Source organism: Schistocerca piceifrons, chromosome 5 (assembly GCF_021461385.2).
Source record: "Schistocerca piceifrons isolate TAMUIC-IGC-003096 chromosome 5, iqSchPice1.1, whole genome shotgun sequence".
Taxonomy (NCBI): domain Eukaryota; kingdom Metazoa; phylum Arthropoda; class Insecta; order Orthoptera; family Acrididae; genus Schistocerca; species Schistocerca piceifrons.
Window position 1 is genome coordinate 48,585,823 of NC_060142.1, and position 23,756 is coordinate 48,609,578.

Here is a 23,756-nt window from a genome sequence, read left to right on the forward strand (position 1 = left end):
TGCACCTACCCATGGGATTCCCAACCGACGATCTGCACGCCGCTGCCGAAATCCCATTCCTCAAAGATTCCAAGATATGGCAAGGGCCTTCTACGAGAGCTCTTCCAGATTTGGAAATAACCTCATCCAATCCTTAGGCCAATATGACATGTCCCGCGATAAACACAAACTCCCCATGACGATCTTCGACGACTAAGTCGAGGAGAAAAATCACAAACATCTCCAAATCCTAATACCAATCCTTAATCCTTAAAATACCCAACATCTCGCCAACCTCAGGCAAGTACTAGACACCACCAGAATACCACCACAATACACAGACAGCCAAAACAATCAAAGACAATCACACAATTACAAGACACATTGTGGAGTAAAAGCCAACAGGCTACAAACTACTACTCCATACACTTCCCCAAGGAGGGGAAAGTAAAAGGTGAGAAGGGAAGAGAGCCGTCGTTAGATTGGTTACCGCTGCTACAATGACAGGTTATCAGGATTTCAGAGTGTTCGAACGTGGTGTTATAGTAGGCGCACGAGCGATGGGACACAGCACCTCCGAGGTAGTGACGAAGCGGGAATTTTCCCGTACGACCATTTCACGTGTGTACCGTGAATATTAGGAATCCGGTAAAACATCAAATCTCCGAAATCGCTGCGGCCGGACAAAGTTCCTACAAGAAATGGACCAACGACGACTACAGAGAATCGTTCAACGTGACGAAAGTGCAACCCTTCCGCAAATTGTCGCAGATTTCAGTGCTAGGCCATGAACAAGTGTCAGCGTGCGAACCATTCAACGAAACATCATCGATATTGGCTTTCGGAGCCGAAGGCCCACTCGTGTGCCCTAGATGACTGCACGACACAAAGCTTTACGAGTCGCCTGGGCCCGTCAACACCGACACTGGACTGTTGATCACTGGAAACATGTTGCCAGATCGGACGAGTCTCGATTCAAATAGTATCGGGCGGATGGACGTATAGGGGTATGGAGACAACGTGAAGAATCCATGGACCGTGCTTGTCAGCAGGGGACTGTTCAAGCTGCTGGAGGTTCTGTAATGGTGTGAGGCGTGTGCAGCAGGATTGATGTGGGACCCTTGACACGTTTAGATACGACTTGTCAGATCCATTCATGTCCATTGTACATTCCGATGGGCTTCAGCAATTCCTGAAGGACAATGCGATACCCCACAAGTCCAGTATTGCTACAGAGTGGCTCCAGGAACACTTTTCCGAATTTTAAGACTTCCGCTGGCCACCGAACTCCCCAGACATGAAATTATTGACCATATCTGGGATGCCTTGCAACGTGCTGTTCAGACATAATCGAGTCCATGCCACGACATGTTGCAGCATTTCTGCGTACTCTGCTTGGTGGGGATACACAATATTAGGCAGGTGTACCAGTTTCTTTGGCACTTTTGCTCAACACATCTGTGCAGACCCTCATCGCACATAATACGTCGTCTATTCGGTAGGTACGGTCCGATCGGAAGCGAAATGAAAACCACAGTGACGATGCGATGAATGTCTGCGCCGATGTGTTGAGCAGTGTCTCTTGTATGTCCTTTGGACGCGCCACTTCGCTCTTTCCAGTTCTGAAAGCAGTGAGCATGTGAAGATGCCTAGAAAACTGTGTCTCCCGCGAAGTATGAGGGCTTGGTGGACGATTCCGCCTGATATCATGCAGCCCTCACAACATAACTGTCTTGCGTTTCCGTCTTCATGACAGTTCTCGACAGCGCACTACAGGGGCAATGAAGATGCTCCTGCAGAGTTTTCGATTGGAAGTGTTACATTACCGACAATATAGCCCCTAACTGACCACCCCTATGTTTCACATCTCTGCTCACATGAACCACTGGGTATCAAAGCAAAACGTTCTGGCACACACAACGAGCTGCAGACAAGCGCAGAGAATTGGCGAAAAGCACAACTATGAGAAGGCTACTGGAAAGTTCGTACAACGCTATGACACATCTATAGTTAGAGCTTATTCTCCGAATAGCAAAAATGGTTCAAATGGCTCTGAGCACTATGGGACTTAACATCTATGGTCATCAGTCGCCTAGAACTTAGAACTACTTAAACCTAGCTAACCTAAGGACATCACACAACACCCAGTCATCACGTCTCCGAACACACACACACACACACACACACACACACACACACACACACACACACACACACACACACACACACACACACACACACACAAAATAGGTGTGTGTACTGTCCCTATCAATTCATGTCGACAAAATGAGTATCACGCTGCATCAGACTAATATGGGGCCGCTGTATCGAATCGGCACGTAAAATTTCGCTTAAAAATAATTTTGTTCACAACAGGAAAAGAAACAGACTGTTTCCGTCGACACTGAGCGTCGGCAAAATGCAACTGATGTCTGTTAGTAGAGCCACCTGGTGTGTAAAACTTTCGCACCATGTCTGGCTTTGTGGCATCTCACAAATCTTTTACAGTATTCATGCAATTGCACGATGTAAACCTTTGGCGACACACACAACTACCAATCTGAATTCAAGCTCTATCCACTCTCGGTGGGACATGTCCTCATCAACTGTGGCATTGGCAGCAATGATTTCTCCTGTAAATCACTGATGTTGACTGGCGTTTAGAAGACTCTGTCCTTGAGACATACCCCCACAGAAAGAAGTCGAATCGCTGTAGTATCAAGCGACCAACAGAGCCAGGGAAATGGACCACACCAGCGATCTGGAAACATCTGGTCTAAAAAATCTCGCATAGTCTGAGCCCAATGTGGCGGCGCACTACCATCTTGGAACGCGGTACAGTTAAAGTGACTCAAGGTGGACTACTATAATATTGACATCACAACAGAAAATCCGGAAACCAGCGAGTCCAAAAGGCTGATTATCACTAACATAACTACTCTTCTGTTATTTACTTGTGAGTTTATGGACACACATGGACTACGAACTGTTTGAGCTCACTGATATGACTGTATTACAGTAAGGGGTTATGGACCCAGTATGGACTACGAACTGTTTGAGCTCATCGACATGACTGTGTATTACGGCAAGTCGGAGGGCTATCTTACCTACAGGTAGTGGTTTCCTCGCAGAAGACAACCATAACATAGTTCCTTTTCTGCTCTTGGTGAAGCATTCAAGAAACGATAAGTTCCGCCCTAAGCATGTTTGCTGTTCAGGGTGTGATGTGGGAGCATCAAATTTTCAGGAGCCCATGAAGGAAACGTTTAGCAATTTGCTTTAACCAGCACGGACAATGATGCTAACGGAACCATCTCAACGTGCAGGAACTAAACTTTATGCGGTGTTTTTTATTATTATTTAAAGATGAACGTGCGCGCGCACGCAAGCAACCAAGCACAACCCTACGCGCAGATGAGGCCTACTTTACACATGACTAATATTCTAGCAGTTGTAATAGTCAAAAGTGCTTCAGAAACATCTGCGCCTCAACAGTGTTACACAGCTGTGTGCATGTGAGAACACTATCTTCTACTGCTGGATAAATCGGCGAGATTCCACAAAGGCCCTATTGCTGCATCTGACACTTAATTGCCCTCTCTCAGAATACTCCAGTTACTCTCAGGTAATAACAAGATACATAGTCTCTTATACAAGTTGTAGACTCCGCCTCTAATACCAAGCGACAAGTGAAGCGTTATCAATTTTACACTTTGTACATATTTAAGCTGTAAGCGTGACTTGGTTGATGTGTTAATTATTAGAGTAATAGCTCGAATAGTACGAGGTTCTCCGACAAAACAATCTGACTGATATGATTCGTGCCTATCACGGACAACAGTCGCCTGCTCAGCTTTCCAGACACGACTCACAACCTGCCTCACAACTTCAACGTCCCCGTCTCCTCTGCCACTTTCGTAACTCCTAAGATGTTCTCATCGTATCACGCTCTTTAACTTTCTCGCTGAACGTTGACGACTTTCTTTTACAATATGGCACCGCGGAGAAAAAAGACGAAAAACGGCAATTTCTAGATTGTGGATGAAAAATACGCTTGACATGCCCCAGCGTGCACGAGAAATACAGGGTGATTCAAAAAGAATACCACAACTTTAAAAATGTGTATTTAATGAAAGAAACATAATATAACCTTCTGTTATACATCATTACAAATAGTATTTAAAAAGGTTTTTTTTCACTCAAAAACAAGTTCAGAGATGTTCAATATGGCCCCCTCCAGACAAACGAGCAATATCAACCCGATACTCCAACTCGTTCCACACTCTCTGTAGCATATCAGGCGTAACAGTTTGGATAGCTGCTGTTATTTCTCGTTTCAAATCATCAATGGTGGCTGGGAGAGGTGGCCGAAACACCATATCCTTAACATACCCCCATAAGAAAAAATCGCAGGGGTAAGATCAGGGCTTCTTGGAGGCCAGTGATGACGTGCTCTGTCACGGGCTGCCTGGCGGCCGATCCATCGCCTCGGGTAGTTGACGTTCAGGCAGTGACGGACAGATAAGTGCCAATGTGGTGGCGCTCCAGCCTGCTGAAATATGAATTGTTGTGCTTCTTGTTCGAGCTGAGGGAACAGCCAATTCTCTAACATCTCCAGATACTGCAGTCCAGTTACAGTAGCACCTTCGAAGAAAAAGGGACCAAAAACTTTATTGGCTGAAATGGCGAACAAATGTACAACTAAATAAAACTTTATAGCTCCCTTAATTCGCCGACAGATAGTGGTTAGCTCTGCCTTTTGTCATTGCAGAGTTTTAAATTCCTAAAGTTGTGGTATTCTTTTTGAATCACCCTGTACAATGAAGTTTACTGCCAACAATACTTACTTGAAATTTAAAGGAAGCCTAAACACGCTATTTCAATAAAGTTACATAGAATTAATTCTGTAGTTGAGTTTTCTGAAGTATCGCACTTTTTGAGTTGTGTCACTGTTGTTGCCGGGGTGAGGTATATTCAGCGCTTCATTTGACGAATGCTGCTTCACCGTTGTGTACGATGCCCCAGACTGACTGAGTCTAGTCGGAATTAGCAAGCGTTATGGGCTGTGCTCGATGTTCGCACTGTTATTGTGTGGAGAGCACATGGTGCGTCGGCGGTAGTCTTAGTGCGAGTAATAATGATGTCCGTGGAAGTGGGACACGGACAGCAGGAATTGGATTCTCAAATTTCGCATACCATTTCAGTCTCTCTCTCTGCTGGTTGTCGGCAGCATTCTGGTCATGCTGGTCGAGATGCTACTATTTGTGTATCTTTATCTCGTGTGCTTTTCCTATCTGACAGCATTTATCTGAGTGCGAGGCAGTGATAATCCTGCTACGCGTTAAAAGTACGCTGTGCAGGGTGAAAGAATGGCTGTGGAAACGGGTACAGCAAAATCTCTGAACTTGCTGTGAAATGAGCTTCGATTACGAAAGTTGTTCTGATCATATTATCACGCTACTGTTGTAAAAGCTGTAATTAAAGCCGGTAACGTTCGGCTAACAACCTTGGGCCGTGTGAGGTCTTTCTGAGGGCGGAAAAGTGTGTCCCCCCTAGGAAAAGTGTGCTTTTTTTGTTTGGTTTTTTAGGGCGCAAAACTGCTATGGTCATTAGCGCCCGGTCCGTGACTTAGGAAACAGTAAAAAACCGAAAATGAAAACCAGCAGCAATGGGAACGAAAGTCATAAAATTGGAGAAACTAAAAGCAGAAGGAAGGCTTAAAAATCCACTACAGAAAGGGGTTAAGGAAAAGTGTGTGTCCCCTACGATTTTATGAGGAAAGAGACCAATATTTATGTAACTACGATAGATTTATAACAAAAGCTGAACACCTCGTATGCTACGTGCGTGTTGATCAATACATTAATTAAATAAACACCTTAAGTAGATCTATACACAGAAATGTTAGCATCAATCTTTCGTTTTAAAAGCTTAAATTCTGCTAATATGGAATGTTAGTCTTCCTCCAAAAAGGTAATTCTCCTTGCCCATCAACAGGAAAAGTCTGGCTGCGCCCGAAAATTATGTTTATGCAGACTGTGATGTTTACATTTTAACATGGTTTTTTTACTCAATTTCTTAAAACCCACGGTCGATTCACTGCATTTTAACCCTCTAGCAAGTCTTATGAATGAAGTACGTCCGCTATTCTGACAATTCTGACACTGAGGCTTCTACATTTATCATCTACGATAGACATAATTCGCTTACTACTGAAAATACTGAAATTTTAAATTCCTCAGTATTTAAACTATTTTAAAAAAAAGGAAGCCGATTTTAATTAATTGAGTTGAGAAAGATTTCATACAATACAGCCATCGTTGGTGAAGCATCAGGAGACTAGCAAGTCACATATTACGCTTTTTTGTTTCTTTTCATAGTTGAATTCTTAAGTAAGCAGTAGTAGCGTGGATACGCCGTCTGCGGACGCAGGAGGAGCTGGCCGCAGTTAGCAAACACCTGAAGACGCTTATGGCTGCGGTCAGCCGTCTCCAAGCGCCTCAGGGTGTGACGAAAGCGGAATAACTGGCGCATAGCGTGAGACATCTCCGGCGTCGCTTGTTTCTCACATGGATTCTGCTGTCGAGGCACATTGCAGCGTACTAGGCGCGGGGGATCTCGCACGCACTGCAGGGCGAGTGGCGGTTTTTTACGCGGTCGCGACGGTCTAGGTGTGAAGACGTGGAGTCTGGCCGTCCGGCCTAGCCCATTCACTCTTGTCACTACCTTCGCACGCGACAGATTTTCCGGAAGACGAAAACCGTATTTCGGAAACGGTTTTTCGCTGTCGAGTTTACATGTTAAGATCTGAAGCGGATTTGATAGCCAAATTATATATGGGGCCTACAAAACATCTGATACTGTTTATGATTTAGTCAGCAGAATCGCTGTCTCTCTACAATTAATTCACATATTAGCCGAAAATTTTTAAGAATTAGACGAAACCTGACAGCCAAGGCACGTTTCAAAACCGGTTGCGTTTACATGGGCGCGCGAAAGTCTATTGCGGAATTGGAAAAACAGCAACCAGAAGCGGATTTCCAGAATCGATTTTGAAGTGTTTACACGACAACCCAGTATTGGGAAACCGGTTTACGAAATACTATTTTGGGAGCTCTACGTAAACGGGATGTGTGAGTGGGCAGGTCAGCAGGGTAGGAGCAGACACGGGGGGGAGGGGTTTACTAGTTATCGGGAGCTCCTATCATAGGCGCGTTATGGAGCCCTGTAGAGAAATAGCATCCAAGGCGGGAAAGAATTCCGATGTGACTTCTGAAGTGACTACTTCTTTAGTTGTAGATTTTAGTGCCTCCAACCTCTTTCTCAGCCTCTCCACTCCATCTGCTCCACTCCGCGAAGTGGGCAGTATCTCACTGCGGTTTTCCTTCAGTACCCTCACATTCAGGTTTTCATCGTTTGGAATATTATTGTCAGACACAGTCGTCTGCTGACGTAGGGTCAAACCGAGTGGAGTGTTTGCAGGTGTGAGGCCCGCGTCGGACTGGAGCCTCTGCAGCCTCTTCAGGTAATACTGCGCATCCTTCGACGTGGGCCTGCCATCTCTGTCGACATCTATCGTGGCAGAATGTCGACGGGATCCGGCTGCATACCCGGAAATTATTAGAAGAAGAATTCCGATGTGCACTCGGAGTGTGTCTTCATCCGAGATGTGGAGCATTCCCTGCCTGCAGCTACCTAGCGTGCATGGTGCAGTGTTCTGAAAGTTGTTGCTTATGTCTTCACCAACGACGCCTGTTGGACTCACTCGCAGGGTGCAACCGGAGGTCACAATTTGCTGCGTCGTACCCAGAGTCGAACGGGGTCCTTTTGTTTGGAGCTTGGAGGAATCTCAACCGGAGGCTTCTTCGATTCTGTGACAGTCATGGCCGCAGATTTTTCAACCTGCGCTATGGGGTAGGGGAGGGCGGGAGATAGGGAGTTGTATGCTCGACTCCCTTTGGTAGGTCAGGGGTGCACAACACGAAGGACGCAGCAATCAGTACTTCTGGAGTGCACGGAGGGATTTTTCAGGCTACGCGGTACAATGAGTTTCTCTGATGAGCGCTCGCCAGTCGATACGCAATGAACGAAATCAGATCGCGTACAAAGTACACACACTTCGACCGTCAAAATTTTACTAGTAAATTATCGAAGAACTTCCCAAATTTACTGCCCTCCGTGAAATTTATCGTGCTCAAATTTTTCTCGAGCCTAAGAGCTGGCTGAGACCCGAAATAGTAAGCTCTGAGGCGCTCATGGAACGTATATCGGAAATACGTATTAGAGGCCATAGGAGGGGGCTTGTTCATTGCAGTTGACAAAAATACTGTCTCTAATGACGTCGATTTTGAGTGTGGCAGTGAAGTACCTGGTCGCATATAACATATCTATGTGAACTCAAATATTGGGATTTTTTTTAGATTTTTGCCACCCACCCAATTCCACTCTGACAGTGACCCATTCGACTGTACTGTACTGTCAGTAGCGCGGAAGTACCCAGGTTATGATATATTAGTTGGAGACGACTTGAACCTGCGTAGTACAGATTGCGACGTCTGTGGAATGACTGCTGGGAGTACAGTCAGTCCAGCTAAATACTTTTGAACACGTTTTTCGAAAGCGTGTCCTGAGCAGCTACTTCGAGAGACCACACTCAAATTTAAACTAATTGTTAATCGCGCTCTGGAGACGTACGGGCCTTTTTTGTGGATCGAGGATGGAAAGACATCTGTGGTTTAATGTTCAAATTGGGAAAATGATGAGGATACCGAGGCTGCTGCCATCTCTGGTTAAAAAAAATGGAAATGACACGCAAAAGTTAGAAATACGTGCGTCTGTAAAAAGATCGATGCGCGAAGCATACAGTAACCACCACCGTCATATCTTAGCAAAATGTTTTGCCGAGAACCCGAGAAAATTCTAGTCATACATAAAAGGAAAACTGTAATTTTAAATTTCACGTCAAGAGATCATTCTCGCAGGACGATCGCACACACATACCGTCGTTTGACTGTCGCACAGACTGCCGCATGGAGGACATAGAAACAGGCATCCCTGGCGTGGAGAAACAACCGAACAAGGAAGGAAACAAGAAGGTCGCCAGACCAGATGGAATCCCAATTCCGTTTTACGGTCAGTACTCTGCGGCAGTGGCAGGCGACTGGAAAAAAGCGCAGGTGACTCCGATGTATAGAAACGGTAAAGAACATGAGCGGCTCGAAGACAAAGTAACAGTGCTCCGTCAGTTCTCGTCGATGGCAAGTGTTAAAGAGACAAGCGTAAAGTCAGGACTGTCCCAGGCAAGTGTGATTAGGGCCGCTTTTATTCTCCGTATTTATATATTATCTGACGGACAGGGTGAGCAGCAATTTACAGTTCTTTGCTGATGACGCTGTGGTGCGCGGGAAGGTGGTGTTGACTGACTGTACGAGGATACAAGATGACTCTAAACGTAGAAAATTTTACGTTAACGCGGATGAGCAGGAAAAGATTCTTGTAAGTTTCGAATAAAGCATTAGTAGTGTACTGCTTGACAGAGTCACATCGCTCAAGTATCTAGGCGTAACATTGAAAGCAATAGGAAACTGAATGAGCATTTAAGGACTGTCTTAGGGAAGGCGAATCGTAGGCTTCGATTTATTGGGAGAATTTTAGGAAAGTGTGGTTCATCTGCAAACGAGACTTCATATAGGACATTTGTGCGGCCCATTCTGGAGTACGCCTTGAGTGTCTGGGATTCCCACCAGACCTGATTAAATAAAGACATCAAAGCAATTCGGAGGCGTTCTATCAGCACGCAAGTACTGAGATGCTTCATGAACTTAAATGAGAATCGCTAGATAAAAGACGTTTTTTGTCAGACTTCGTATATATGCAGAAAACATCAGGCTGCACTTAGTTTCTTACTCCGCCTCATAAGAGGCTACGTGAGATCTTCACAGGTCCGAACACGTCAAATACATTCCAAATCGCTCCATGGCTAGTAAACGACTGTAGTTCTCCAACTTGTCGACTATTTTCTTCGCCCAATTCGATTTTTTCATCATTTATTAGCGTTAGTGGCCGCGTCACCCTTCTAACTTCAGCGAACTACCACTGGATGGCGCTACTGACATGGAACACTACCAATGTTCCAAAACGTGCCATTTGTTATCGTAAAGCAAAGCTTAGAAATTGGCCGAGCAGTTTGTTTACCGTGAGCGTATAAAGCGTGGGGAGGTGTTTGAAATCAAGCTTGCCATTCAAATATAGGCTTCCAAGCCTTTGTGGAAATCAGCTGGTGATAAGTCTCTGACAACTTACATGTCGACGGTAAGCAAAGTAATCTAAACCATCTTTTGTTTTCCGTTTTACGTACAAATTTACAAAAAAGGGTCTATCGATGATCAGAGTAACTGTTTAACAACATAAGAATATTTTCGGTTCACTCGCACGCAGCCCCAACAAACAGCTATATCGTAAATCAAAGTTACTGTTAAATATTTAACAAAATTTCTCTTTTTCTTGCGGTGAACAAGAGTTCCCTTCACACGCTATTTCAGTGTGTTGAAAAGTGGATGGTGAAATATCTGTGTCCTAGACTCCCGCTATTAAATATTGAGGTGGTCAAAACTAACATCGGCCGCGAAACTTGAAGCCAAGTGATTTTACACGTTTATTCTATTTAAAAATACGTCACAGCAGGTACAAGTGAAGGTTTGGCTGAAGTCCATTCCGAGAATTTATATTAAGAATACCCCACGATCGAAGGAATGTGGAGCTGAACACAGAGAGAGGGGGAAAAAAAATACTGTTTGCAGCTGCAGTAGCTGCCAATTCGCATATGTGAAGGTGTATGGGGGCCACGGGAACACGCCAGCGTAGCACGTTGTCGAACCACGGTAACTGCCCGGCAAGCACAGCGCCGAACTACACAGCTACCCCAACTGTTCAAATGTGTCTTTAATATACTACCTGCAACCACACAAAAATCCGGACGTTGCCAGAACTGTCTAGCACTCTGATCGCTGACGTGTGAACTAACAATTTAGTACACTTTGGCAGTACTGTAGGCCGCTCTACCGCACAGCTTTGCTTTTGTCGCCACTGCTTCATGAACATACATGATTACTGCTTTTCCCTCCTCTTCCTACTGTAACTGCTACTTTTCTCTTGTTTCTCAGGGCAGCTCGACTGTAACTGCAGCCGGATTTTTGGCGAATTTTTCATTCTCAGATCTTTTGTTCCTGACATGAATGAGAGAAAGCAAAATGAGAATGAGAACTGACGTATTCACATATACCCGGGGGACAGACGAAACTGGCATGGCTACAGCGCGTCGTCGACCGACTGTGCCACCCGGAAAGAGAATGGCTTTAGGACATTGTTTCAGCAGGCACCGATGACGAGGACTACTAAAACGAAGCTCCTACTGTCAGGCCTCGTGGCCACGTACTGTCGACAAGCAGCAACGACTGTACAAGGTTTATACAAATTTCACGAAATATTATTAGAACGTCCCGACTTTACATAGATATACACTGAAGCGCCAAAGAAACTGGTATACGAATGCGTATTCAAATACAGAGATATGACAGGCAGAATACAGCGCTCCCACCGGCAACGCCTACATAAGACAACTGCCTGGCGCGGTTGTTAGATCCGTTGCTGTTGTTACAATGGCAGTGCCTGCTACATTGGCAGGTCGTCAAGATTTAATTGAGGTTGGGAGTGGTGTTATAGTTGGCGCAATTTCAAGAATCCGGTAAAACATCAAATCTCCGACATCGCTGTGGTCGGAAAAAGATCCTACAAGAACGTGACCAACGACGACAGAAGACATTCGTTCAACATGATAAGTGTAACCCTTCCGTGAATTGCTGCAGATTTCAATGCTGGGCCATCAAAAAGTGCCAGCGTGCGAACCATTCAACAAAACATCACCGATATGGGCTTTCGGAGCAGAAGAGCACTCGTTTACCCTTGATGACTTCACGACACAAAGGTTTACCCTTCGCTTGGGCCCGTCAACACCGACATTGAACTGTTGATGACTGGAAACATGTTGCCTGGTCGGACGAGTTTCGTTTCAAATTATATCGAGCGGATGGACGTGTACGAGTATGGAGGCACCCTTGTGAATCCATGGATCCTGCATGTCAGCAGGGGACTGTTCAAGCTCGTGCAGGCGCTGTAATGGTGCGGGGCGAGTGAAGTTGGGGTGATATGGGACCCTTGATACGTCTAGATACGACTGACACGTGACAAGTACGTACGCATCCTGTCTGATCACCTGCATCCATTCATGTCCATTGTGTGTTCCGAATGACGGGCAATTCCAGCAGGACAATGCGACACCCCACATGTCCAGAATAGCTACAGAGTGGCTCCACGAACACACTTCTGAGTTTAAACACTTCCGATGGCCGCCACTCTCCAAACATGAACATTATTGAGCACGTATGGGATGCCTTGCAACGTGCTGTTCAGAAGAGATCTCCATCTCCTCTTAATTTTACGGATTAATGGACATCCCTGCAGGATTCATGGTGTCAATTCCCTTCAGCACTATTTCAGACGTTTGTCGAGTGCATCCCACGTCGTGTTTCTGCACTTCTGCGTGTTACGAATGTTCTGTGTGTATTTCATCCGACGCACGACAAAAATGCAGACGATGAACATCGCGTCTCATACCTCGTACTTTTGGAGCATCCCTGGAGTTTCTTCACTCATTGCTGTTGCGATGCGGCGCCAAGACTCGAAGTCTTTGAAAGAAGAGGCGCACAACTCCACAAAACTGATCACATTCCGAGAGATTAGGTCACCTAGAAGTAGGGATGGCTGTTATGGCTAAGAAGACCAGTTCTGAAATAACAGATTTTCGGTTTTTATTCCTATTAAATTCTGCAACAAACTGAGAAATCTAAGAATTTTGACTCTCGCAGTTTCGAGATACGCAGAATTAAAATATTAAACAGGAAAAAAAACTTCGTCGGTCGACTGTTCGCTGCTTTTCGCAAAAGTGGTAAGCGATTAAATACCACAAAAAAAATCGCTATTCTCGTACTGATTCTCATTTTTTAAAACGCTGCTAAAATTTTTTGTAACTGGGGCATTACGAAATGGTGAAAACTGAGGTTGAAGAACTGTGTTTCATTTCAATTTGTCCATTTCCAAGGAATGCGAGCAGATAAAGGCATATTATGCCTACACGGGTAGCAGATCAGTTACTTCCTATTTGTATTGTATACTACTAATGAATTGTTGTTAAGTTTTTCATTTATTACTGTTACCACAATTTCCTCCATTATGTGACAGAAAATGCACATAAATATTTAATCTTTTAAAGCGCAGAAACCGCTTCATTGGACTTCATTGCTACCTCACTTATTAAAAATATTTCCAGAGTACGGTTGGTGCCGTTCTGCAATACTACAGATGTCCGGCGACGGCAGCGAGAAACTACCGTATAGCCCACGCAGCCTGTGCACAATGCACGGACGCGCGTACACCTTAACCCACGACACACGGCAGCAAGCACATTACTGTCTCAGCCGGCCGCTGTCACCGAGCTAGAATCGCTCCAGTCTGGAACCGCGCGATCGCTCCGGTCGCAGGTTCGAATCCTGCCTCGGGCATGGATGTGTGTGATGTCCTTAGGTTAGTTAGGTTTAAGTAGTTCTAAGTTCTAGGGGACTGATGACCTCAGATGTTTAGTGCTCAGAGCCATTTGAACCATTACTGTCTCAGCAATGCTGTATTAATTGTTATGCCATGTATTTGTTGCTCGTTTCTGTCGGCCCTGAAAAAAATAGCACTGATCGCTTTCCCCATTTTCTATAACAGAATATTTCAAACCCATACAAACTTAACGAATAAAAATTACTCGTTTTTTAGAAAATGGTTTATCCAAAAGCGAAAAATTTAGCACTGCTGCTATGGCTAACTGATATTTCGGTTTTTTCATTCAGTTATTAACAGATAATAAACACCTGTTAAATCCGAGACCAAACAAATTCCGAAAAATACCGGTTATTCCTAACTAAAATAACGGCATCGGTTTTAACCGATCGGCTTTGCCCATCCCTACCTTGAAGTCCAGCTGTGCAATACGAGATTGGTACACCTTTAACGGCCTATCAATCGTTGAAGCAGTTCGTTACTCAGATAACAACGCCGCAGAGGTGAACTGAATTGTACCTGTTGCAACTGAGAACACAAAATTCCCCTTTGTTGCTGTACTATCACCTCGACTCTACGCACATTGGGTAATTAACGAGCGAACGAGCTGGATCCACCAAGGAGACACCTACTGACCACTACTCGAACCAGGGTGTTACAAATGGCACCAAGGCAAACTTTGTAGTTTCGATGCGTATGTTACAATTCACTCTCAATTGCTACCTTCATTCATGTACAAGATACAGTCTTGTGAAGTTAGATAAATATTTTCCGAAGGCCTGTACCGTATGACTGACTCTTTTGTGAATATGAGCAGTAGCTATCCGATTTTTTTTTTCTTGGTGGATTCACTCTGTATCGCAATCTGTTTTGACAATCCATTGGAATAATGTACGACAACTTAAACCGAACATGAGATATTGATATTCTGATAGAAAATCGGTTTTTAAATTCCCTACGAAAACGCTTTGTGCGAGGAAACACTGCATCACCAGCTTCATCATCTGTTGCACATAGTTAGGGGCCTCCTTGAAAATATGAGGAAGGAGGAGGGCTCTTCCTGAGAACCAGTTCAAATGGTTCAAATAGCTCTGAGCACTATGGAACTTGACATCTGAGGTCATCAGTCCCCTAGAACTTAGAACTACTTAAACCTAACTAACATAAGGACATCACACACATCCATGCCCGAGGCAGGATTCGAACCAGCGACCGTAGCAGTCGCGCGGTTCTGGACTGAAGCGCCTAGAACCGCTAGGCCACCGCGGCCGGCTGAGAACCAGAAAGCCAACGATTTTTTAAAGAATTGAACTTCCCGAGTATAAATCAACTTCATACGCCTTATTACTTCACAAATCAATGTGACAAATATTTGACGTTAAGGATGTTAGCGAGAAGAGGTTAATGAATGGATTGAAATTACGTCTGTGTGAAATTACGTCTGTGTGAAATTACGTCTGTGTGAAATTACGTCTGTGTGAAATTACGTCTGTGTGAAATTACGTCTGTGTGAAATTACGTCTGTGTGAAATTACGTCTGTGTGAAATTACGTCTGTGTGAAATTACGTCTGTGTGAAATTACGTCTGTGTGAAATTACGTCTGTGTGAAATTACGTCTGTAGTTTGTTGGAAGCTACTAAGTGCCCTGATTATGAAATACTGGGTGAATATACTCTGCGCAATTTGCACCCCATTTACGCTATCGCAAAACATGGATACGGTTTCTAGCTGTAATACTTGCCTTACTGTGTTAAGCCTTGAACATTATACTATGCGTTTTAATAAAAATGACAGCACTTTACATTTTTAAACTCTGTAACAATTATCGAAATATTGCAAAATCAAGCCGCTAGATAGGCAACCTGGCAGTGGAACCCGGTGTATGTGCCCCAGTTTAGTCATTTAGCAACACACTGTATAGTAGGAGAATCAATTTTTCCTGAGCTTCCACGCGATGCGTGTTGTTCCACTGCGGTTACGGGCTCTGTGACGAACGCTTATTCTTGTGTTGAACAGTTTACATCAACGTTTTCTGTCATCCGTGATGTAATAGCTATTCCCGTTCAACCTCATGGAGTTGCGACAGGGAGAAAATGCGGCAGCCCAGCAGCGGAAGACAATGACGAAACGTGTGCACGACACAGTTCCTAAACGCGAAAACGATGGAGAACGAATTGAGCGGGGTAAACGCAGACGACCCTGGAGCCATTCTGCCGACTTGACCTTATTTAGCGCAGCTCGCAGTGTCAACAATACTGATAGCACAGTGACGCAACGAGTTCTGTTAAGTAACTGTAACACCACTTCCCCGACAGACAAAGTTTGCATGAAAGGAAATAAAACGGATATAATAAAGCAATTACCAGTGCAACTAAATGTAATGTAACTTATCTTGATAGTCACGCGGAGTTGCTCTTTACCACCACGTGAACTTTCCTATTGACAATATTCTTCAGTATACCCGCACATTTCGCTTTAGTCTGCAGCGCTAGATCGACAGAGGCAAAACGTTGTAAGAGGGTCACGGGTCATCAAAATTCGAATACTACCACTTATGGCAATCTTTCACGATGTGGCATGTAAAAGACTCCTCTTTCTGGCGTCTGGTACCAGCTACGTATTATACAAACGTATTAGAAGTATATACATCAGAAATTGTGAAATCAATTTAGAAAATAAAGCTGTCCTCAAGACGATATTTGATTTGAATGCTGGACTGCGTTAATAGGCACGGCTCCGTTACAGGTTTGCCATTCATCCATCGTTTGAACTAACTTATCCAGCCAGTTACGGGGAACTCCCAATCGCGGTGAAACTTGCCAGTTTTCTCATTAAACCAATCACTGCCAGATGTGGAGGACTAAGCTTACAAAATGGTCTTAGATTAACTCTTCAGAGAGTTTTATACATATCCAATTTGTGTTGAGTGCTACTGACAAGGGATTTCAAATTGATTCTGTGTTTCTACATTTCCAGAAGGCTTTGGACACTGTACCACACAAGCGGCTTGCGGTGAAATTGCGTGCTTATGGAATACCGTCTCAGTTCGTAATAACTGACGTAAAGTCATAGAGTAAAACAGATGTGATTTCTGGCGTTTCCCAAGGTAGTGTTACAGGCCCATTGCTGTTCCTCATCTACATAAACCATTTCGGAGACAATCTGAGCAGCCGTCTTAGGCTGTTTGCACATGAAGCGGTTATTTATCGACTAGTGAAGTTATTAGAAGATCAAAACAAATTGCAAAACGATTTAGAAAAGATCTGTGTGGTGCAAAAAATTGGCAGTTGACCCCAAATAACGAAAAGTGAGAGGTCATCCATATGAGTGCTAAAAGCAATCCGTTAAACTTCAGTTACACGATAAATGAGTCAAATCTAAAGGCTGTGAATTTGACTAAATACCTAGGAATTACAATTAGATTGGAAGGAACACACAGAAAATGTTGTGGGAGTGGCTAACCAAAGACTGCGTTTTATTGGCAGCACACTTCGGAAAATGTAACAGATCTACTAAGGAGACTGCCTACACTACGCTTGACCGTCCTCTTTTAGAATACTGTTGCGCGGTGTGAGATCCTTACAAGATAAGATTGACGGAGTACATCGAGAAAGTTCCACGAAGGGCAGCCCTTTTTGTATTATCGCAAAATAGGGAACAGTGTCATTGAAATGATACAGGATTTGGGGTTGGCATCTTTAAAATAAAGGCGTTTTTCGTTGCGGAAAAATCTTCTCACGTAATTTCAATCACTAGTTTTCTCCTCCGAACGCGAAAATATTTTGTTGACGCCTACCTACGCCTAGAAACGATCATATTAATAAAATACGGGAAATCAGAGCTCGTACCGAAATATATAGATGTTTGTTATTTCCATGCTATGTACGAGATTGGACTAATGGATACTTATTGTGAAGGTGGTTCGATGAACCCTCTGCCCAGCACTTAATGTGCTTTGCAGAGTATCGATGTAGATGTATCTAACACTGTAATCTTCCTTGACGCGTATGCCAATTTTATAACCATAGCACATTCAATATGAAGCCAAGTGCCGTGAATAAGTAAATGTCTCGCGCTTTAACGCACTGTAAACTTCATTAAAGCATGGAGAACTGACCATGACAGATGGCTGAGATTTAGGCTGTGGCTTTGCTGATTGTAGCCGTCCGGTATTCACGTAGTAGTGGAGAGCCGCAGAATACATATGATTACAAGAGGATTCGTATTTCATTTCATGCAGAGTAAATTACGGGAGGCGTGGACTTTAGGATTGCGTCCTGTCCAGCGTCGTCATTATTTCGAGGATCACATCTAAGTTTGTTACAGTTATTCTGGTCAACTCATACCACTGCCAGTGTTATCCCGATCATCCTACATAAACCGTCATTTGTTGTAAAGTCTCCCTTACCATTATACAGTGGACGCTCATTGCAGACTTCCAGCCGGCCGTTGTGGCTGAGCGGTTCTAGGCGCTTCAGTCCGGAACCGCGCTGCTGCTCTACGGTGGCAAGTTCGAATCCTGTCTCGGGCATGGATGTGTGTGATGTCCTTAGGTTAGTTAGGTTTAAGTAGTTCTGAGTTCTAGGGGACTGATGACCTCAGATGTTAAGTCCAATAGCGCTTAAAGCCATTTGAACCATTTTGCAGACTTCTTCGTTTTTGTAGTCATCTATTTCAAGGTAATTGGATAGGTAAAGGCCACGAGAGGGAATATACCGGAACTTCATCAGATTCGCCTAAGTAACATATGGGTTTAATTTAAAACCTACATTGTGACAGACTCCGTCATTTTAAACATCCCCTCCCGATTGCAAACCGGCGTAGCTGCGAGAACATTATCACTGTAACATCTACTTTCGTTCGTGTTCCTCACAGAAAGGAAGTCCACAACGTTCGTTTTACGTTAACAGGCCCGAATAACAAATGCCAAACAGCTTTCTGTGACATTCGATGTACATTGCGTATTCGTACTTCTATGACGATGTAGAATTTTGATGCTGCTAGTAGCGCTGCTTTGCTCTCCAGTATAGAAAGCAGCGCTTGACTTAATCTTTCGCGTTGGCCGAGAAGACATGATTTACAGAGCAGACCGGAGCAGAAGAAACCAGTCCGGGAAGGGAGCAGGTAAACTGGTGTTGCCGGCAGAAAAGCGCCTTTCTGGACCAAGGCGGGGCGGATCGTGACAAAGGGGAACGTGGGCCCTCCGTACAATAGCCGAGCAGGGGCCTTCGCCTATACAGGCAGGAGCGGCCTGCAGCTGCCTTCTGTCCGAGAAAACCGCGGTAGGGAGCTCAAACTTTGCAGCCGATTTCGGTAAAACGTTGCGCAACAATCGCGTACGCCTAGTACAACGTTCGAAAAAGCATAAATTTTACACATGCGCTGTTGCTAAATTTGGTAGATTTGTCAGCATATTAAGTGATCGGTACCAAACGTTTTATGAAAATGGGTATGGACGATTGTCTGATAATATTAACGCATTTTTATGTACAGGGTGGAACAGACCTAGTTACTGAACATCAGCACCCAAGATTTTTCTTATGAAATTTAATTAAAGACTAATGTGCAATGCATGCGACACGTTGTGGGTGCACTATTTATTTATACATGTATTTATTTGTGCATTCATTTAAACTGGCCATAAACACATAATAAGAACTCATTATTGCGTTGTTGTCGCTTATGAGTAGTGACATCTAACAGTACACAAGGAGTCAATGGGGGTAAGTTGACTTACCGAAAGAAGGCGAAAGATAATACAGTGAAATTAGCAGGTCTGATGGAAAGAAAATAAATTTGAAACAATGAGGAAAGTTTAGTTTAAAATGTCACAAGGATACTTGTTCCCTGCTGGATACAAAGGAAACAGCTGTTTTATGCCGAGAAAGAAGCCTCACCGATAATAAACTTAGAGCTTTGATGTTCTTTTGAATGTAGCATAGCTTTGGGTAAGGTGCATACGACAGGGAAATTTGTTCCAATGTTGTACGGTGGAGATGGAGAAAGATTTAGTGTTACGCAAAAGTACAGGCAAGATACTGGACGTATCCCATCTGGTATTGCAGTCATAGAATGATGATAGGTATTTCAGTTTCATATTAAAAAGTAGGAAGCTTATTACGTGATTAGCACTGCGTTTCTCGACTACAAACCAGTTTCTCGACTACAAACCATAAATATTTTTTTCCAAATCTTATTTGAAAACGCACCCGCAACCTTAACGATTCCATATCGTTACGTTAATGTAGACTGAACAAGGAGCCCTCATTACGTATCAGAAGCAAGCGAAACTTCACATAAAACGTTAGCGAAGGTGATCGTAAGCTGAAATGAGTGAAATTATTTCTCGGCGGGAAAAGCTACTATTCGAGATCCGTTGGGTATCGTCAATAGATGACTTTGGGAAGGGCTAAAACAATTCTCTCGCTACATTGCGTTGTTGGACCGTTACGGCAGTGAATTGAATTAAATCAGTCGCCCCCATGATTCTTACACATCTTGCACCAGAACAACGTGTTTGATTTCTTGTCCGGCATACGAAATATGGACAAGGAACTGTAATACTACTTAATTGCAAATCAAGCGCAACAGTTGCTGTTTTCTTTAAATTGCCACCCCGTGTCATTTGCCAGTGGCTATAATACGTCTATCGTTGTGCGAGTACAGTCACAGTCACAGTCACAGTCTCTCTCTCTCTCTCTCTCTCTCTCTCTCTCTCTCTCTCTCTCTCTCTCTCGTATAAATTAAAGGAAAAAAAAGAAGTGTAACTAGTTCGTGAGATCGGCTTCGAAAAGTGATTCGAGTGTCAAATGTATTTTTTAGGCAGGATATCTGGAAAAAACATACATGCATTTTTTTATGTGAAAATAATTTGGCCTGTAATAATGGAGCGTGTGCACGCGCGTGACGTTTACGTGACGAAAGTTTGAATTACAAATATTTTCTTCACTGCTTACGTTTGTATGTTTTTTTTTATTTTATTTTTTACTCCAGTTCATGCAAATTTAGCACAGTTTTCAAATTTCGCTTCCTATTCTAAGCCAGTAAATCCACAGTCTGCAAAGAATCCAATTCCTACGCGTAAAACAGTTTCGAACTTCTGACTACATTACAAATAATTTAATGTGTTATATATTTGATGTTAGGAATGTAAGCCATAAAAAGTTTAGAATAGGTTAAACATAAATTCAAACTTTTGTTGGAAGTTTAAGTGCTCTTATTCTCAAATACCAGGTGAATATAGTCTGGGTAATTTGTGCGCGGTGAGTTACGCTGCCTCATGACATGTACACTGTTTGCACTGATATCAATGGAACATCGCCTAGTGCCAGAGCACACTTTCCTCCAACCATGTCTGAAGGGGGGTGTCTAAGTTACATCTCTCGCTGCGCGCAGGATCAGTAACAGGATAATGACAGGTAACGGTGCGCTTCATTAAGGACCATAGAAGACTGTGCCGGGCCAGCCAGCACTAGAGGTGGAGGAGTCGTACGTCAGTGCGGATGCAACGTTAATCAATAAGGAGGGCGCGTCCGCAGGAGTTGGCGGGTCAATGTAGGCCCACTGCAGTACCAGCAGCCCACTGCGACTGCCGCGAAGCGGGCGAACCAACTGTCGCACTACCCTCGCCAACGGGACTTTCGAAGGCAAGCCGGAGCACCACACTTTCCGAGTTCTCATTGCGTACTATGCAAAGCGTCTTCAGCATGAGTCAAACCTCAAAATACCGTCAACACTACTGCGAGATATCGTGACGCATCTTACCTTTAGCATGTTCTTTGTCCAAATTGATGACTGCCTTCTTCCAATCTTCTAGCTTCTCCTGTAGTGGAATTACCAGGCAGTCCATGATGGCGCTGCAACAGATAAATTATACGAATGAGCAACAATGCATTCCGATTTGAAGAGAGTGGTTTTCTATTAGAAGCCCACACATAAAGCACAGGAGTGTTTTTCAGGTACCAGAGATACAAGGCGCGTTTACAACTACGCGCCTAGTCGTCGTGCGTCCCCCCCCCCCTTTTTCCATCAGAAGAAATAAGAGGCATGCGTGATTCTATTCAAACTCAGATAGAACCACGCACGCTAATAAAATGATCAAGATGTGCGCTTTGCTAGCACGTACTGTTGCTTGAACAACATCAGCAGCAGCAGCAGCAGCCGGTATTATTTCGAGACAATGATGAAGTCTTAGAAAAGAAAGGGCAAGTAGTTCGATAATGAGTAACTTTTGTGTAAAGCATTCGCGACTGTGGTGAAAGAGAAATAGGTGAAGGTATATTCTGTTAGTATAGTTACTTAAGTAATACTTCACACTATTTAATCGGTGACAGGGAGGGGAAATTAAAAAAAAGGGGGGGAGGAGTACGTTATGCCAGTGGCGACGATGTTAATTCTCGACACTTCAAATTACTCCTACCGGAGACTATTACCACAGTCTGAAGTTCCAGATGAAGATTTCTATTGCATCGAAATTAATCAAATCAGAAGTCTGCCAGACCCTTCAGAAAACCCTGGAAAACTACATTTCTCAAGCTGATGGTCACTTAACGCGAGCATGTGTTATTTCTGACTATACAACTCTACAGAAACATGAGTGATTTGAAGGGCTGAAAGCGTAACATTTCCGTTTCCGTCCAATGGTGTGTGTGTGTGTGTGTGTGTGTGTGTGTGTGTGTGTGTGTGTGTGTGTGTGTGTGATTATATATATAATCTATTAAATTATCTATGCTTTTTTCTTCATTTCAGCCTCCAGTTTAGAGAAGAATTGTTGAACGTCAAGCGACGTTATTAACTGAAGTCAAAATTTCTGAACTGTTAGGGGGCTTTGGACAACAAACATGCCGATTGCGGTGCCCAAACAACAGAAGCAGCCATTTGAATTACAACTACATATTCATGGTTTTATTTGCTCTCGTCTATGTTCGTGGAGGAACCAGAACGGCTTCGTCACTAGAGGGCCCCAAAATCATTCGTTTTCTACACGTATTCGTTGTGTATCTGTCTGAAGTACGAAGGCTCTGTTTTTTTGCTTATGTATACGTATTTATGAGGAACCGCGGACAGTTATTCCGTTTCACTCTGGCTTTATAGCACCTTATCGAATGGGAAGTCTAATATCGTGCGAAAGATCTGTTACCACAGCTCTGTTAATAGAGGTGATGTGAACCTTCGCACCAAACGCATTGCATCCATTTCGTCCTATTTCATCTCTTCAGAACCCCATACGTAACTGAGTCGGTTGCAATCTGCCTCTGGGATGGAAACTGTGTCTGCCGAGTGATTTACAGTTGTGTGAGAAGTAGCGGTCTTGTCATCCTTCCTTTAGGTACGTAGGACGCTACAGTCAAATCATTTTAATATTTTCTGTCACATTTAAATTGGCGGTTGGAGGGGCGGGAGCAGCGGTAGGAACAAGAAAATACGGCGCGGTGTGCTAAGTAGAGCACCAGGCAATACCATTATTCGGCACGGTACGCCTGTAGTGCGTGGAAGGATGGAGCCGCGTTCTCTGTTGTGTGTCTTCGTAACAAGCACCCACAATCCTCCAGCCTGTCTTGACCAAGCCTAACGCACCGATTTCTCCAAAATCACAGGGGAGTAAATGTAGTGTGAAGACAAATTAAGGAAAGCATGCGGTAGTCAACCACTGACCATTTTACATAGACCATACTTACATCAATAATTCTGCACGAGGTAAAATGGCAGTGATATAGGTGGCAAAAGTGCCTGGATAGAAGATCGTGATTATAGGAGCGGTCAGAGAAAAATTGCACACACAAATTATTAGAGAAGACTTACAAAAGATAGAAAGAAACATTTAACTTAGGGCGAGCGAGAAAGACGCGGTCTAATAATGGCACACGGCAGTAGACGGGGCAAATTACTTCAGCGGCGGCAAGGATGCGTCAATGGTCCGGTTACGATCTTAGCTGCGAGTGGCCATCGTAACTTCGGATGGCCCGATTATCTTAAGTAGCGGGTAACAAAACAAGACCATGTACTAATGCCCTGAATTACTTAGTATTACATCGACCTACGGCTGGCTGTAGCACTCAAGTTATCTCCACAGGGCACCCCAACAGTAGCATCAAGTGGTCTAGAGACTTTGTGTGTC

General features: G+C 43.9%; 1 protein-coding gene across 5 annotated transcripts in view; it reads right to left on the reverse strand.

The window, feature by feature from the left end:
• LOC124798019 (protein MTSS 2) overlaps positions 1–23,756 on the reverse strand; it is a 337,387-nt gene that overhangs the window by 55,715 nt on the left and 257,916 nt on the right. For all 5 annotated transcript variants that reach the window (XM_047261225.1, XM_047261226.1, XM_047261221.1 and 2 more), the window contains exon 5: positions 21,404–21,495. In XM_047261225.1, coding sequence (XP_047117181.1) covers positions 21,404–21,495 — 92 coding nt within the window. The remainder of the gene's footprint in view (positions 1–21,403; positions 21,496–23,756) is intronic.